Source organism: Leguminivora glycinivorella, chromosome Z (genome assembly GCF_023078275.1).
Source record: "Leguminivora glycinivorella isolate SPB_JAAS2020 chromosome Z, LegGlyc_1.1, whole genome shotgun sequence".
NCBI lineage: Eukaryota > Metazoa > Arthropoda > Insecta > Lepidoptera > Tortricidae > Leguminivora > Leguminivora glycinivorella.
Genome location: NC_062998.1, coordinates 15,938,792 through 15,957,788, shown reverse-complemented (window position 1 = coordinate 15,957,788; position 18,997 = coordinate 15,938,792). Strand labels below are relative to the sequence as shown.

At 36.1% G+C, this 18,997-nt stretch overlaps 1 protein-coding gene across 1 annotated transcript in view; it reads left to right on the top strand.

Moving 5' to 3' along the window:
• Nucleotides 1-18,997, top strand: part of LOC125241976 (ATP-binding cassette subfamily C member 4-like) — a 79,170-nt gene that overhangs the window by 51,973 nt on the left and 8,200 nt on the right. The window contains exons 11-19 of the mRNA XM_048150696.1: nt 89-220; nt 753-840; nt 2,582-2,714; nt 6,904-7,149; nt 9,736-9,925; nt 16,117-16,253; nt 16,678-16,818; nt 18,256-18,356; nt 18,607-18,764. Coding sequence (XP_048006653.1) covers nt 89-220; nt 753-840; nt 2,582-2,714; nt 6,904-7,149; nt 9,736-9,925; nt 16,117-16,253; nt 16,678-16,818; nt 18,256-18,356; nt 18,607-18,764 — 1,326 coding nt within the window. The remainder of the gene's footprint in view (nt 1-88; nt 221-752; nt 841-2,581; nt 2,715-6,903; nt 7,150-9,735; nt 9,926-16,116; nt 16,254-16,677; nt 16,819-18,255; nt 18,357-18,606; nt 18,765-18,997) is intronic.

The window sequence follows — 18,997 nt, the reverse complement described above, 5'->3', positions numbered from 1 at the left end:
TTCTACTCTTATTTGCCAGCCTGTAGCTTGGTCTGACCCTTTCATCCCAAGAAATTCGCCTAAACTTGGCTTTGCAATTTCTCACCAGGGCGAAGTGGAGATCGAGGGTAAATTCGATGAAGTCTCCAAGTCGCCGTTGTTTGACGAACTTATTGAGGAAGACGAGCCGGTGGAAGAAATCCCGGCGGCTCCCCCACTCCACCAAAGGACACGCACTATGGTATGTATTACTGAATATTTAGTACTACTAAATTATTAACTCAGTCAAATATTCAGAGACGGACTCCAGGTAGATGCAAAGACATATATAACTCCGTATATACATCTACAGTCTAAGAAAGAAACGTATCTCAGAACCATATAGAAAAAAGTACGGTGGCCTAGATGGCGTTACACCTTTGGGGGACGCTCGACTAGATGGCGATAATATTAATATTTGACATTTTAACACATATCAAGCTAAGAATATGGGCCAAATTGTCAAAACAGAGGTTTAAAAGTTAAGCTTGTGTCGAGAGTTGGCAGTCTATGCACTGTGATTACATATTTTACTTTGACTGTAATTCTCAATAATACTTGATCCTCTTTGGTAGATGTCATTTAATTTAAGAAGATTATTCACCGATGTCAAAAGTGTGTTAACAAAAACTAAGAGAAGACTATAAATAAATAACTAATAACATAAGTAATAATAAATATTAAGCTCATGAATAATTATGCATTTTAGACTAAGTGACATAATATTTTTTCAGTCTCAAGTAAGCGCACTAAGTTCAACGGTAGACGTGAATCAGGATGAAGTGGAGGAACAAGCCGAAACCGCCGAGTTGATGGAAAAAGGTGGGTACATTGCGTGTCCAATGAACATCGACAATGGCACAGATTTCAGTAATCAATTATTAATAATAATAACCTGTATGAATAATACTTTTAAAAAAGGGAATTTTCTTATATAAAATTACTTAGTCTCAAGTAAGCGCACTTTCAACGGTCTCAGGATATTGATGGAAAAAGGTGGGTACATTGCGTGTCCAATGAACATCGACAATGGCACAGATTTCAGTAATCAATTATTAATAATAATAACCTGTATGAATAATACTTTTCTTATACTTAGTGACTTATTAGAACATGCTCATTGTTTATCTTGTCATATTTTTTTGTATACTTACTGAAAAGATAATTGTTGAATTCAATTTGCAATTTAAGTCAAATAATGTCTCCCTAAACCTATCATCGCGGAATTTGCTTTCACCGACCATACATCGCTCGTTATCATGAACACGCATAAGCGTCGGAAAGCTGAACGCGTGCATACTCATGTTCATACTAACAATTTATGGTTAGCGAAAGCCGATTCTGCGTCCATTTTTTTTGGGGAGACCCTAAAGAAATTGTATTTTTTCTCGTACTTAAAAATAATTTATATGCCGTTTTTACCTTTACCTAGCTGACCTAATTTTCACGTTGAAGATCAGAGATCTGGTTAGTGGTCAAACCCGATTAAATTGAGCAACTTTGTTTTTGCAATTCGATCTATGTGAAATTTTCGCAACGTTCTTATTTCTATGAAAAAATATCTCGATATATCGGGTTTTACCTTTAACCCCTCGACTGATAGACGGACGAACGGGCAATTTTAGATGTTCACTCTAGAAGAAAGTACTTAATGAAGTAATCAACTTAATGGCCTTTCAATAAGGTTTTTGACATAAGTTTAAGCAAAATACAGATTTAAGCAAAACCATATTGTACGACGCACTAACAGAGAAAATTTTGTTCTTAAAACGGTAAGCGATAATGTGATATCATTCACTTGAAATCGTCAGAATTGACTGCCAATCGATTTTGATTCCAATTACCTATTATCATTTCCCGATTTGTAAAACGTGATAAGATAAACATCTGCCAATACATATGTCAATTTGTCAATATAAGATTCCCATGCTTTTTTGCATTATAAATAACCTTATCAATCTTACTCGTACTATAGATTTGACCAACCATGCCTGCCTGTTACTTCCGTATTTAGAGCTACCTCTGCTTAAACAATAACCGCAAAATTTAATTTTGAAAAAAAAAACCCCGACATAAATAGTGGACCGTTTTCTATTAAACATGACTAAGAACACTCCCAACTAATTCAGCTTTCAAACAAAAAAAACTAAATCTAAATCGGTTCATCCGTTTGGGAGCTACAATGCCACAGACAAACACACACACAGACAGACACGTCACACTTAAAACACACAGTCGTTTTTGCGTCGGGGGTTTAACATAATTGAACTACTAGTCCTAAAGCCTGTGCCCTTAAGTGCGTTTTCATATTATCCGATCCGATATCGGATGTAGGAAGGATTTCAAAGGCAGAAATCAAAGGTGGCGGCTTAAATGTATGGAATATCGGTTCTACATCCGATATCGAAAACACACTAACCCCCTTATTCATAATTCGTTTGTCCCTTTCCGACGTATTGGTGTGATAGTAAGGGACAAACGAACTTTATCGGCTTGATAACTTTAGTGTACGTTTATGAATAAGGAGGTTAGTATTTTGATTTTCGTCATTATCTATTGGCAGGACGAGTGTCGAGCTCCGTGTATGCGCAGTACTTCCGAGCCGGGGCCGGCTGGGGCCTGCTGGTGTTGACCGTGCTTGGCATCCTGCTCGCACAGCTGGTTACCTCGCTCAGCGACCTATGGCTCACGCATTGGTATGTACTTGTGCTTGTTGACTTGTGTCAACTACTACCTATTTGCGTTTTAGATAGAGTTTAGAGAAAAGATATTGGTGAAGTGCATGGAGGAGTGGTAAGTAAATGTAATGTTATGTTATCTATGTACTGTATACATACAGTGTATATTACCAGCTAGTGGGTTTTTTTAAGCGTGTTTTACATTGTACAACTTAATTTCATAAATAAGTAAATAAACATGTTGACTAAGAGTTTTGAATGATTCACGGTTATTTTCATTAGACTTATATTCAAAAAGGTAATCACGGTCTATATCCCGGTCAATATAAGTCAAACATGTTGACTTCATAAACTTTATATAAATAATTCAGGATTGCCAGCAATGTACAGCACAACACAGTCATTTGTCAAGTAAAGGCAATAACAGCTCGTGAGTATTAACAATGTAAGTAATAACAGTGACGAAGTACTCGCAGTACATTGAATGTGCGGATTTTGAAAAATTATTTTTTCCGTTAATTTAAATAAGTATGTTTTGCTAATGGGTCATCGTGACGCATGAAGGCACGCTCTTCACACGAAGTTAACAGATAGATAAAATAGTATTTGTTGATACACCTCAATAAAAGACTTAAATAAGTAAAACAATTGATAATTTTATTGATAAAGGGAGACAACAGGCGGTCTTATCGGATATACGTTATAAAAGTGTAATGATTGATGTGGGAAATTATAGTAATAATTTCGCAGACTAAGTCCTTATTGCTTCAATTTTATCTCAGAAACGTAATCTATAATGGAAAAGGATGAAGAATTTGAATGAAAGCCAAGTGACAGGAAATCTCTTAACTTTATACCCCCGTGGCTACCGTACTACATACACAGTACATATATCTTTTTTCTACTCGTCGACTGTAATCTGTCAATTAGGACACCACAGACTAAACTATAAGTGCTAACTTTTCAGTGTTGGATACTCTATGGCAGTTCCGACTCAACTATAGTATGAATTTTTTGAAACGAATGTTTCTAAACAAAGGCATTGTTCCTTTTGTGTTGAGCGGGAGCTTCTGTTTAGGCACGTGCTAAGACAACAAGTTAGTCTAAAAAGCATTTGTATCCTGATAATTGTAAGGTTCAAATCTGTGCAGTAGCAAATTTGAGATAGATTGTTTTGGAAATGTGAAGCGATAGACCACACCGGTATAGTTGCAAGTACACAGCGCTTCTAATACATACTTTGATACTTGGTGGTGGTGGTGTAAGTAATGAAACACGTAGGTATATCACTGTTATTTTTTATTAATGATTTTGTTAACGATCAACAATTATATATAGCAATATATAAATAATTAATTACATAAATATTAGGTACAAGTCTTGATATATAAAATAACATAAATAACTAAACAAACCGTAATTTAAATTATTAGGAATGTTTGTCTAACAATTAGGAATATAAAAAAATCAATAAAAAATTTAAATTGTAATAACTACAGTAAAAACAAATAAAATAAATACTTTAGTTACATACAATAAATCTAAATTTCAAAGTATAAATAATACAGTACGAAAAAAATGTGTATGTCTATAGACTTGTACCTAATATTTATGTAATTAATTATTTATATATTGCTATATACAATTGTTGATTGTTAACAAAATCATTAATAAAAAATAACAGTGATATACTACCTACGTGTTTCATTACTTACACCACCACCAGTGGTGGTGGTGTAAGTAATGGTCCACCACCAAGTATCAAAGTATTAGAAGCGCTGTGTACTTGCAACTATACCGGTGTGGTCTATCGCTTCACATTTCCAAAACAATCTATCTCAAATTTGCTCCTGCACAGATTTGAACCTTACAATTATCAGGATACAGTTGCTTTTTAAATTAACTTGTTGTCTTAGTACGTGCCTAAACAGAAGCTCTTGCTCAACACAAAAGGAACAATGCCTTTGTTTAGAAACGTTCGTTTCAAAAAATTCATACTATATAATAATCACATTATAGTTGACTTTAGTTAACTATAATAATTTCAAAAATAGAACTTCATACAATTTCTATACTAATTTGCGATACCTGGCAATTTTTTCTGCATCTGAAACATATTTTTTTTTATGTGTCACGTTATCGGCCAATTAGAGACGGTTATTATGAACAATTGGTTGCTAGGTAATTCGATGTTGTTAGCAACGGTGAACGACGCTATTAACATTAATTTTAACTTGCATGAATGATGATATTTCTGTCCATTGATGATGACTCGTAGAAAAAGTATTGTATACAATAGTGATATAATTAAGCTTTTCGCTCTCGTATCTTACTATTAGGCCACTCAGCAAGCTTCGTGGCCTAAACATGGTACTCGACTGAAAAGCTTTGTATTATATCACGATTGTATAAAATACTATTAAATACTGTACAAATCAATTTAAATAAATTCGCTGTCAATAGAAATTGCGAAACAAACCGTTCGATAAAATATCAAATATTCATAAGGTAGCACAGACTTATTACTTTACTGGTTGATTAAAATGATGTGGTAAGAATTGATTACATTACGATTCATGGATTTAGATATTTTTATGCTTTTTAGGGTGAAAAGTGTGAAAAATCAACTAGGAACCCTTATAGTTTCGCCATATCTGTCCGTCCGCGGATAATCTCAGTGACCGTTAGCACTAGAAAGTTGAAATTTGGTACCAATATGTATATCAATCACGCTGACAAAGTGGTAAAATTAAAAGTGGAAAAAAATGTTTTGTTAGGGACCCCCCCCTACATCTAAAGTGGGGTCTGATTTTTTTTTATTCCAACCCCAACGTGTGATATATTTTTGGATAGGTATTTAAAAATGAGTAGGGGTTTATATAAATATTTTTTTGATAATATTAATATTTTCAGAAATAATCGCTCCTAAAGGAAAAAAAAACTGTGCCCCCCCCCCCTAACTTTTGAGCCATATGTTCAAAAAATATGAAAAAAATCACATAAGTAGAACTTTATAAACACTTTCTAGGAAAATTGTTTTCAACTTGATAGGTTCAGTAGTTTTTGAGAAAAATACGGGAAACTACGGAACCCTCCACTGAGCGTGGCCCGACACGCTATTGGCCGGTTTTTTGTTCTTTAACTTTAGTCGTTTACAAATCGGAAAAATAAGCGTAGAAATGGCGTAAAATAATAACAATATTAATAACTGACTAAACGTAATTTATAAGTAGGACATCAACTCTGTAAATTGTTAAAACTCTATAGATTATTTTTTAGAGAACAATGTTTAATGTCTATTAACCTGTAACTGACATTAAAACTGATTTATTAATTCTTGTTTCAAAGAAAATCACTTATTATAATCATTAATCATCTATGTAACATTTTCTCAATGACGCCGTTTTGCCATGACCTACAAAACCTACAGTTTGATGTTTATTCGGAGAAAACAGCGATGATTTGTTTTTGATTAGGTAACTTAGATTTAAGATACTTTAACCCGTATCAGACAATGCCAGCCATTAGTCATCATTATACTGCTTATTTCGGTGCACATATTTAGTTACCGAAGTACTTAATCGAAAATTGTTCGTTATTGAATACCATAAGTAATACTTACTTCCATAGTTTCAAACAAATGACCACGTGTTGATGACAAAGTAGAAACAATGTCTACGAGATAGGCAAACTGAAATACTTTATCGGGCTCTGCTATCATTGGGCTTATCTTTTTCACTTTAGCTGTCTGATGTCATTACTGGGTGCCGTCCGATGATTCTCCACTTATGTTTCTTGATAAAGTTCGCGCCTAAAACATCACCCGCACGCGATCTTGTCATTCACAATGACTAGCAGATTTGTCAGATTTAACCATACATATTCAGCATATTCTAGTATGAAATCACGACATCATGAATAAAAAATCTATACATCCACATTCATAAGGATCACGTTAGTTGCTAACTCATCATTTACATGAAAAGTACAATCACGCCTAGTCTTTATGAAATTAAATGCCATCAAAAACTATAATGTGACAAGAGAGCCAAGTTCAATATTAAGTACACAATTACACATACATATAGGTCAAAACAAAATTTCAGATAACCATACCAACGTCACCAACCCACTCAAGTGTGCCAAAGTTCAAGTTCAGTTGATATGTAATTAAAGTTCAGGATTTGATCTAATGTTATCTTTTCAGGATGAACAACGTCGAGGCTAACATTGTGGAGATAGAAAGGAACCAAAGCAGCATTGCCTCTAATTCCTCAACCTTGGACTTAAACAACACTTCGACTCCCGCCAGCCTCAGCAACGTCTCAGATCCACAACTATTTACCAATACTTCAAATCCGCAACAGTCGCCGATGACTCTAGAAGAATCGACCTTTTATATTTACATATGGGCTATTGGTATTTTTGGCTGCATAGTACTTACTACCGGCAGGTAAATATCGAGACCACAATTGTATATGTATACAAAATATAAACTGTAAATGGGCATTAGCACCTTACTGTTGATAATACGAAGTTCCTAACAAACTAATTTGATCATCGGTAAAGTAGTATGTAAGTATGTACACAGTGTATAGATAGTTTATATAGTCGTAGCAGATACTCAGACAGTTATACGACCTATCTAAATATACCACACTTAAAAACAAACATTGCAAATGATAATGTTACTGCCTCAGTTATCTCCTGAATACCCCAGTTAGCAATTCGCAAACCATGATACTGTAATTGTCAGTTCCGATGACGCGTTCCTTTGCTAATATTTACATAGGTTTTTGATAACGATACTTCATTTGTACTGCAAAAACAGAATGGAATAATTATTGTAACAAATACATACGTTATCTTATTTGCAAGGCAAGTTGGTACCTAAAGTCGCCGTCAATAGAACTTGTGAACAACGTAAACAAACCTTGTAGTCAAAATGTCTTTAACTTCCATTCTAACTCATCTGATACTGGCTAAATCCATGTGTTATTTATTCAATTCATATCACATTATGATCCTCAACCTTTAAAATAATAAAATTGTGCTAAAATATTGATATTTTATATAATGGTTTGTTTACATTGTTGACAATGTCTATTGACAGCGATTTTACTTAAATAAGCTCCGTGACGCACCTATGTGGCAATTATTTAATATTGACTTTGTAACTCGTTGTAGATAAGAATTCTAATCACGGTGATGCGAAAGTTTGTCAAATCTAACCTTACATTGCAATTAAATGTTAGATTTGACAATTCGTATGATATAAAAAAAAGATACTTACTACGTCACAATAATGTTATTCTTTCCACACATATTTAAGTGACGAAATATTATTTGTAACGATTCTCAATACATGTTGTTCGAGAGGCCAGTATAATCATGAGATATAGCCTGGTGATTTAAAGAAAGACAGACAGACAGGCGGACGGCCGAACATCAGTCTTATCCTTTGGGTACGGAAACCTAAAAACAATTGCAGTTTGGCAGATACATTTGAAACTTTACTTTAATTTTCTTATAATATAGCTATATGTATATCATATAATAATTTAATTTGAAAGTATTTGTTTTAATCTACCCTTATCCCACGTATGTGGAGTCTTATATGTCTTCCTCTTCCATTCTCCCCTATCTTTCGTCATCTCAACACTCACATCTTTCTTTCTCATGTCCTCTTTCACACAATCCATCCATTGTTGTTTGGGTTTACCCCTCCCTCTCCATCCATCAACATTCATCTCCAACATTCTTTTGCCTATATGACACTCATCCCTCCTCATTACATGACCGTACCACGCCAACCTGCCACTCCTCATCTTTTCCGTTATAGGCGCAACTTTCAAACTTCCCCTAATATACTCATTTGTTTTAATCTGTATTATTTAAAATAACCTAATTTAGTTCTGGAAAGGTTGCATATTAAATAACCTAAAGAAGCAGACATTTATTTTGGAACTATCGGTTCATTTTATGAGCTGTCAATGTTGTCAATGCTATTTATTTATTTATTTATACATATTAGGTACGTTATTTTTTGTATTAACGTATAGAATTTTATGATACGGGCACTTATTGTATTACTTTATTATTAATATTCTATTTCGTGCTGTGTGTTAGGTGGCATTCGACTGTGATTACTGCAATGGATCAGCCAGAGGCAGGCCCAAGTAGCTTGCAAAAACACCGTCACGTAGTCTTCTGAATGTTAGTTTCTCGAATAAATAAATAAATAACCACTCCAATTTGCTTTGCAAATAATCAAATGATGCGGTTGATATATACCTACGGGTGCAATAAAAAAAAACTAAAAATAACTAATATTGACTTTTTATGATCTCGTTCTGGTTAAAATTCTTAACATCTAATATTTGTCCCAAAGTCCTTTACAGGGGAAGAGCTCAATCACATGTTTTGCCATACTAAATTGAACCTTATCACTGAGACAGAAAGGTGATCGTATCAGACTAGCGAAAACGGTCCACATGAGAGGGCATTGTTTGGGCTGGTGTTAATGAGGTTACCATAGTAGTAGTATTTTTATCTGTATATTACCTGACTTTATAACTTCTTATATTATTTTTAGTGTTATATTCAAACTACGGTTTCGATATATTTTAAAGAATTGGCAAATAATTATAATGTAATTATTTTGATGCCAATAAATCAAAGATTTGTATAATTAAAAAATACCTTCAATTGGATATTAGTAGATTTGGTAGTAACTTTGAAAATTTACTGGTATCCCCAATTTATGAGAGTGATGACGTCACTGAATAATGTTGACATTGTCAGTATAAAGTGCGAGAGGGGCACCAGCCCAAACAATGCCTTCTCATGTGGACACACTTTTTGACCTAACTACTCATTCTGGCTTCACTATAATTCTGTGATTTGTCCTAAGAAAATAGGTTGACGACGTCTGCTTCTTTGTTCACCAAATTTCGAATTCTAAAAAAACAAGATATAAATAAAAAAAAAAATCAACTGTAGAACTTATACTCGTATTACATTACACGTTTTGTCGTAGATCGATATTATTCCTGTGGGTGTGCATGCGGAGCTCGATCCGGCTGCACAACCAGATCTTCGGCAACATCCTGGCGGCCACGATGCGCTTCTTCGACACCAACCCCTCGGGCCGCATACTCAACCGGTTCTCCAAGGACATGGGCGTCGTCGACGAGATCTTGCCGAGGATGTACCTCGATAGCATACAGGTAACGCCAACCTCATGTTTGCAACTGTCAACACAGTTATAGAAAACCTCGAAGAGCGTACTCCTTATATTATTAAGCATATTTAAAGTCAATAACAGGGGCCCGTTTCTCGAAAGGTACAAGCCTTGTATTACAAGTGTGTTTCCATGACAACCCATAAGATTTGACAGTTCGCGCACTTGTAATACAAGCATATACAAAGCTTGTACCTTTCGAGAAACGGGCCCCTGGTCGCACGTGTTTATATATAATTATTTTACTTTTTTTTTGAAATTTTTAAAGAAGACCACATAAAATAACACTGCTACATCTTTTTTTTTTTTTTTATAATTTATTTATAACAAGAAACTTACAACTATTTTACAGGAAACAATTCCGCCAAACTGAGGACAGTTTGTTGGCGGATATAGCGCTCGTATATCGTATATTTCTTATTCTACGCACTTAACTAAATAACTTACATACTACCTAACTATAAGCGGACATTGCTGCGCACCCACTACACCGCCGCGGCTCGGCCCGTTCTTTACGTGTGCGAGTTTGCACTCTAATCACATCGCGTCCCGGTACGCGGTATCGTAGTTACGCAGCCATTTATTACTGAATTTATTTTCTATGAGGATAAATTAATTTGTTCTAAGATTTACTTACTAATTGTTACAAATATTACTATCATATAACTCTAATAGTTTATCATGCAGTTTTTTTTAAAAGATTGCTTACTATTACATTCCTCTACGGTGGGGCCTAACTGGTTATGTATTTTGGGAATGATATACTTACGCGTTCTTTGGCCGTAGTAATTGTTGGCATTATGCTCCAGGTATGTTTTTTGCGTTGTTATTCTAAGTTTACGTAAGGGTAGTCTACGCGTTTTGAAATTGTCCTGTCCGTAATCATCCATACAGAGTATATAACTAACCTTCTCATGCACTGGCAATATTTTTAATTCTTTAAACAGTCGTCTATAATTTTTATTACACTCGTTTTTAGTTTTTTTATTTATTAATACATTTTTTACTATTCTAATCTGGAGATTGCAAATTTTATCAAGATAACTTTTAAAAGTGCGTCCATAAGCAATTAATCCGTAGGTAATTACCGACTCGGCCAGCGAGTGATACAGGATGCGCATTAACTTTCTACTCACTACGTTTTTCAAACTTATCAATTTTGCCAGTACCGTTCTCAGTTTATTACACACTATTTCTATATGTATACCCCAATTAAATTTAGTATCTATAGTCAAGCCTAAATATTTATATCTATCCACTACTTGTATACTACTACAATTACAGTATTTTTGGCTATTATGTAGACAGTCGTATGTATGCCCTATGATATTAACATTTTCGCATGGTTCCTGTAGATATGGCGATTTAATTATCATACATTTAGTTTTGTCTATATTAAGAATTATACCATTGTCGTGTGACCATTTAATAATATTTGTAAAATCCACCTGTATATTTTTAACCATATTTTGAATGTCCCTATCGGCATACACTAGACATGTATCGTCAGCATACATATATGTTGAGCCATTTTGAACTACGTTAACCATGCTATTAACATGCATTATATATCCTAATGGACCGAACACCGAGCCGGTCGGAACCCCGTACACCACGCTCGCCTCCTCGCCGCTCTGCCCATTGATAAGAGTTGTTATTGTTCTGTTACGTAAGTACGCTCTTATCCATTCGATCACGGGACCACGAACACCACATTCCTGCATGGCAAGAATGAGCTGTTCGTGGCCCAGAGTATCGAATGCTTTTTTGAAGTCTATGTATATGGCAACTACATACTTTTTATTATTTAAATGGTCATTTACCTCGTCTGTAAATTGGGCCAGAGCAGTTGAGGTGCTGCGCCCTCGACGGAATCCGTGCTGACTATCCGATATAATGTTATTTTTTTCTAAATAATTACTAATTTGCGTTGTAATAACTTTTTCGACTATTTTATTAACTACTGACAATATAGCTACTGGTCTGTAATTAGTATAATCTAAGTGGTTTCCTTGCTTGTATATTGGTCTAATTATTGCTTTTTTTAACCTATCCGGGTAGGTGCCAGCCGCCGCGCATCCATTTACAAACTTGGCCAAAACCGGACTTATGCTTGCTTTAATAAACTTTATGTCCTGACATCTTATTCCATCCATTCCTGGGGCTTTTCTAATACTTAACCTATCTATTATTTTTTCTATTTCTGCGTCTGACACTTTTTGATACCGAAAAGATACATCGCTGTATTTTACATAATTCTCTCGATTTAAAAAGCTTATGTTACATTTATGTTTTAAATTTTGTATTTCCAGTGTAAATGTTTTTGCGAAGTTTGTGCAGATGGCCTCTACTGACTCGTTCCTTCCCAGATATTTAATAATCACATCGTCCAGACTTAGTTTACAATTTCCTAACCAACCATTAATTGTTGCCCAAAGCTTTCTTAGATCATTCTCACAATTTTTAATTTGATTTTGTTTATAGTTTTGCTTCGCCCAATATATACATTTATTTGTCACGTTTCTAAATCTAGTATATTCTAATCTATAAGTAACATTTTTAGGACTCGATTTCCATCTTCTAAACAACATATCTCTGCGCGATATCATATTAATCAAATTAGAGTTTATCCACGGTTGCGTTTTTCTATTGGGTTTAAGCATTTTCGTGGTTTTTGCCTTAGAGTATATGCTGCTGAAAGTAGAATATAGCTTATCGTACATAGCTTTAGGACAGTCAATGCTATATATATCTAACCAGTCTATTTTTTGCAATTCTTCTTTAACTAATATATTGTTAATCACTTGCACTTCCCTGTTTTGTTGACAATGCGCGCGCGGTCCATCAGTCTCCGCAGATAAGCTAACGCCTACCAGGTAGTGGTCCGCTATCTTACACGTGAGCATGTGTGCGGCTGCGGCGCGCATCCCCGAGCCTGCGCCGGCGCGCACCCACACATGGTCGAGGCACGACGTCACCAGCTGTCCGTCTCTTATCTCCTCTCGTGTGCACTCATTGATAACACTCTCGAGGCCTCGTTCACACAAGGTGTTTTTGTAAATATCCGTAATATTATTGTTTGTCATCAAATTTATGTTGATATCTCCTATGATAACTAGGCTCTCAGCGAGTGCAATTTTACTAGTAATCTCATGTAATTCATGTATGAAATTCTGAATATTATTACTCGGCGGTCGATATATAGCCAATACGTGGATTGGCCTCTTGTGGCTATTTATTATTATATGAAGAATTTCCGACGCCTGTCCATATTTGTTTACTTCTTCTATTTTCAATTCACTATTGGTATAGATTAATAGCCCTCCTCCTCTTCTATTTTCCCGGGTGCGCGACTGCATGTTATATCCTTCCATATTGTACATATATAATTCTTCCTTTTTGATGTTCACTTCACTTAATATAATAATATCTATTACATTTTTACAGTTTTTTAGTAGGCATTGTAGTTGTTCGAAGTTTTTTCTCAGGCTCCTGATATTTATATGTATTATTTGAAAATCCTGTTTTGTACTATTAATGTATGCATTCCATGTGTGTATATCATCAAACTTTCTATAATGCGTGTTAGATTCCTTAATGTTATCTATCTAACTACAGTGGCAACGAGAAAATGTAGAAATAAGCTAATTAAAGACCTCCTCATTAATGTATGTCAGAAAGCACAGCTACCAAACCATTTTAACCCGATTCTTTCATTTAAAATTTCCAGTTTTATTTCGTTACACCCTTTTATTGCTTTAAACACATTTCTATGGCTGTTATTCAAATTACGGGAAGTCCCGGGAAATTTATTAGTAAAACCAAATTGAGTCCGCCTCCATACTAGTCAACATCACGCAAAACAAAAGACTGAGGTCGAAGTTTAGGTATAGAAGCTCCCGAATTTCCGATCCCTACACATAACCAAATGAAACATCGGTAAAATAATGATATTTAATCGCATTCAGCCTATACTGATTTCCGGTTTACTTCTCTTTTTGAGCCTATTAAGAAAACGGGGTTTTAAAACTTTTTTGGATTAATTTAATAATTAATCCGACGCTTTTCTTGAGGGGCTTAATCTGCCCAATCTCAGGATTGTACAGAAGTAGTGCGAAAAGATTTGCCTTCGTATTGTTACGGAAACGTACGAACGTGTCTATTTCAGTCAGTCTCAGTACAAGATGTTCTGACATTGACTGAACTAGCATGACAAATACGAATGTTTCCGGAAAAATACGAAGGAAACCCTTTTCGCACTACTTCTGCATTGTAGGTAAGTAAACAATAAGGTGTAATATTTTACTTCATGAGAATCATATGAGGAGTGTCTTTTCAAAAGGACTTATTTCTATAAATCAACAAGGTTTATTTCTCTAGGAAGACAGATAAAAATAACCTCTGTTGACTTATAGAAATAAGTCCTTTTGAAAACACATTCCTCATATGTGAAAAATATTTACCAATTTATGTTAGCTTAGGCTTGGAAGAATATGTAGGATATTAGGGTCCTCAAAATAAATATGCAACAGTCTGTGACAGTAAAATTAGTCGCAATAAAGTGATATGATTTATTTAATCTGAATGATATCAACATTATTAGCAAATTTACCTACTTTGCGGCAATGATCGCAGAAAATTGTTTTTCTAAAGGTGACTAATGTCATATAAAAGAAGAGTTCAAAATCCTTGTATACATATAGTCTTGATGTCTGACAAAGACTTCGCTATCTTCATAATTTTCTTATCTGGCGGGCAAGCACGATAACGTATTATCGCCAGCTGTATGGATATTGCAATTTCTAGGAAAAATGCAACTACATCATGAGACAGTTTGTAACAGTTTTTCGTTGTGTAAATCTAAAAGAGGTATTCTATGTCACTGAGATATAAGTAATATGGTCTCGAGAGGTTGAGATATCCCAAGGTTGATTGCACGCGAACCGCTCGTGAAGATTGACTGATTACTGATAAGATTTCAATAAATCGGCACTATCGATCTAAGATTTTTATCCCATATCACATCTTTTAAAATTACGAATTTGCTTTAAAATCGGTTCCCCAGTTTGGTTTTATTACAGATTTAGTGCGAAAAGATTTGCCTTCGCATTGTTACGGAAACGTACGAAAGTGTCATGCTATTTCAGTCAGTCTCAGTACAAGATGTACTGACACTGACTGAACTAACATGACAAATACGAACATTTCCGGGAAAATACGAAGGAAACTATTTTCGCACTACATCTGTACCACATATTATAAACATGATTTGACAATAGTATTTTATGCAACTGGTGGTTAAAAGAGGTCAAAAAAGGTGAGTGGCGTGGGTAACAATTTGAGGCGAAGCCGAAAATTGTTAATAAAGACGCCACGAGCATTTTTTGACTCAGTTAAACACCGTTGCATACAATACTTTTTCTACGACCAAACACTTATTTTGAAAGAAAATTATAAATTCAACAAATACCTACTTTCAGTCATCTTAGTTATCTAGTGGACCGCCTACCATTTTGCAGTTTGAGTGCAAACATGAAAATAAAACTATCTATGGTATGGTTCTTTGAAGCCTGGCCACTAAGACGAATCGAGCCGAGTTGAATCGAGTTCTCATACATTTGAATGCGATTCGACGCGTCGCCAATGAACGCAGCAGAAAACGAAGGAGTCTCAACTCTGCGAATTGATTTGTTAAGTTGGTAGCAATGTATTTACTGAACTTTAACAGCTATATCGTGCTACTGCTACTAAATGTTTTCAGAGTATAGACTAGATAGACTTGTCCTGACATCTTTTATGTAGGGTTTTAAAGTTCTATGCACGACCTTGTAACTCACGAATAACAGTACGGGAGTAGAAAAAACAAATAACGGACGGACGCCTGCCTTGTCTCATATTTATCACTGCATGAGAAGTTACATTTGACATATATAACATCGGGAATGTCACGATCTATCTAATCTAATCGATGGAATCATACACAAATCAGATGTTACTTTGCGGAAAATCATTATAATAAAAATATATTATCAAAGTCATGTTATTGATTTAGACGATCTAAGCCAAGTTCAAGTAACAGAACTCGCGAGCATAGGTATCTACACTCTATCTCTTTTGATATTTAAAACAGTTTGGGAGTAAGAATGATTCTTAATTCTGGTTGATGTCTGTTGGCAGATAATGATGGTGATGATTGGTATCCTGGTGATGGTGGCGATCGTGAACCCGTTCATGTTGCTGACGACCCTCGTGTGCGGCGCGCTCATGTGGACCATTACTATCATCTACCTCAACACGGCGCAAGCGATCAAACGGTACGGTTTGCTCATCAGAGGCACCAGGAAAACATAAAATTAAAACATTTAGCAGTTGTAATATGTATACTAAAACACACTCAACTTATAAAGGTCCTGTGAGACTTGGCCATATAAAGAATATTTTAAGCGGGTTATTCACGTTTACATCGAGTCAAAATATTTAACGCCTGACATTCTTAATTGATTATTGGATTCTTCGATCCATTTTCGAGGATCTTTTACAGAGAGTAACGATTCCGCCTTCACTCGTCTCTAAAAAATCCTTGAAAATGGATCGAAACATGTCGTTAAATGTATGAAGAGTGTTCTTAAAATATACTTGTCGGTAGATTTGTTATTTGGTAAACTCTTTACACAATCTTTTTAAATTCCCGCTTTTTGTCGGTATCTATGCAAGAATGAAACTCGTGATATTTTCCAGAGTGGAAGGAGTGACCCGCAGCCCGGTGTTCTCGCATGTGTCGGCCAGCATGGCGGGGCTGACGACGGTGCGCGCGTGCGGCGCGCAGCCCATGCTGCAGCGCCACTTCGACGACAAGCAGGACGTGCACACGGCTGCCTGGTCAGTGTCTACGCGTACAGTCAACCAATCTGAATCCTAGGCCACTGTCACACGTCGGACACCGGCGATCAAATATATGAAAAGGTTCACCCTGTTGTGGCATAATTTTTTTATGAATAATTCTATTGTGCATAATCGATTTAGTCATAATTGGCTTTGTGCATAAACTGCTTTGGCATAGTCAAGTTTAGCATAATCTCTTTAGGCAGATTGTGATTTGACCGAATATTCTTTGTACATAAATTTGGTGCTCCGAATCATTTTTACGCATAAATTTTATGTGCATAAAGTTAGTGTTCCGATTTAATGTTTTGCCGAATTTATTTTGGTGTGTGGGTTTCACTTTTACCTAGCAGTGCGTTTTTGTTGTGGTCGCAGTTGTAACCTAACCTAATCCACTTTTTCCTAGCGGTGCTTTTCTGTTGTAGTCGCAGTTCTAACCTAACCTAACCCATTTTTCCCTAGCGGTGCTTTTCTGTTGAGGTCGCAGTTCTAACCTAACCTAACCCATTTTTCCCTAGCGGTGCGTGTTTGTTGTGGTCGCAGTTCTAACCTAACCTAACCCACTTTTCCCTAGCGGTGCTTTTCTGTAATAGTCGCAGCTCTAACCTAACCTAACCCACTTTTATGGAGCAGTGAGTATCTGTAGAGTTCGCAATTCTAACCTCGTGTAACTATTTTTCCCTAAAAGCGCATTTCTGCTTAACGAAAAATGTATGCGAAATAAGTTTCGGATAATGGGATGTATGCCAAAAATATTTATGCTCATCCAATTTCTTCCTAATGACACTCGGCCTCAATAATAGTAGGCCAAATATAGTTTCGGACAAAATAATATTCGAAATATCGTGAATTATACCAAACAATGTTTATGCTACATTAACGTTCGGCAAAAATCGATTATGCCAAATCTGTTATGACAAAAGCGTTTCGGACAAATAAAGTTATGCCACATAGAGGGAACCCATATGAAAGAGGCGCGTTCCTAGCACACAGTCTAAGCTCGTGTAGGTAAACGCGTACTATGCTCGTATGAGTGAAATATGACAGGTCGACTGTTCGCGTTTTTGACAGGCGGTAACTGTGAGGTAACCGAGAGGGGGTGGGCTGCACTTTCAGCGGGGAGCGGGAGTGGCCATACTGCCACTGTAGAACCCTTTCACAGTAAAACTCAAACTGATTTCTATAGCAAATAAAACACTGTCAATACGACAGGGTTCTAGAGTGGCCTAACATTGTAACTGGTTGACTATTTAATACAAACATTCATTGAGTAGACGGAGTGACTCGTAGCCCGGTATTCTCACAAGTAGCTTTGAATTATAATCGTATTTTGGCAAATATTTATTTTATTCTAACGATCTCAGTCCGTCATACCCCCATTCGAGTTAGCGCACGATATTCACGACCCCTCATTATTTCCATCGTCCATTCCAGGTACTTGACGTTAGTGACAAACACGGCGTTCTCCATTTGGCTGTCTCTCATCTCTGCGAGCTATGTGGTGGTAGTCGCTTACACGTTCCTGTTCCTCAGTAGTGAGTATATAGGCTTGAAATTTTATAATTACGACTGATTGCTTACTTATTTTAGTTAGGCGCTTATTACTACGTTCGTATTTGTTCGTAATCATGCAAACATTATGTCGATGACATCGCTGACATCAATATATATGAGTTACGGTAATTCGGGGGTCTATTGATGGATACCGAAAGTGATAAAGGTGAAAACAAGAGAACGTCTTAAATTTTACCTTAAACTTTCACTAACTATTGTGTCATATTTTAGACTCAAAAGAGACAAAAGCCGGCGACGTCGGACTGGCGATCAGCCAGGGGCTCATCTTGGTAAACATGGTGCAATACGGCGTGAAGCAGATCACGGAGGTGATATCGCAGATGACGAGCGTGGAGCGCGTCACGCAGTACACGTCGCTGCCGCAAGAGGTATGTCCTACATCTGTTGTATCGTGGCTAAGACTAGAGACGAAGGCCGGTTGCGTCGGTCTTGCGATCAGCCAGCAGGGTTAGCATATGACTGCCGTGATAGTATGTCGCCGCGAGATAGACTACCCGTCCTTATGTCATTAATACAGTTAGAAGAAGACGTGTTATCTATCTCGCGGCCATCATGTGCTAGGCCTACTGGTATGTAGTTACTTACTTACTAGCTTAGTATA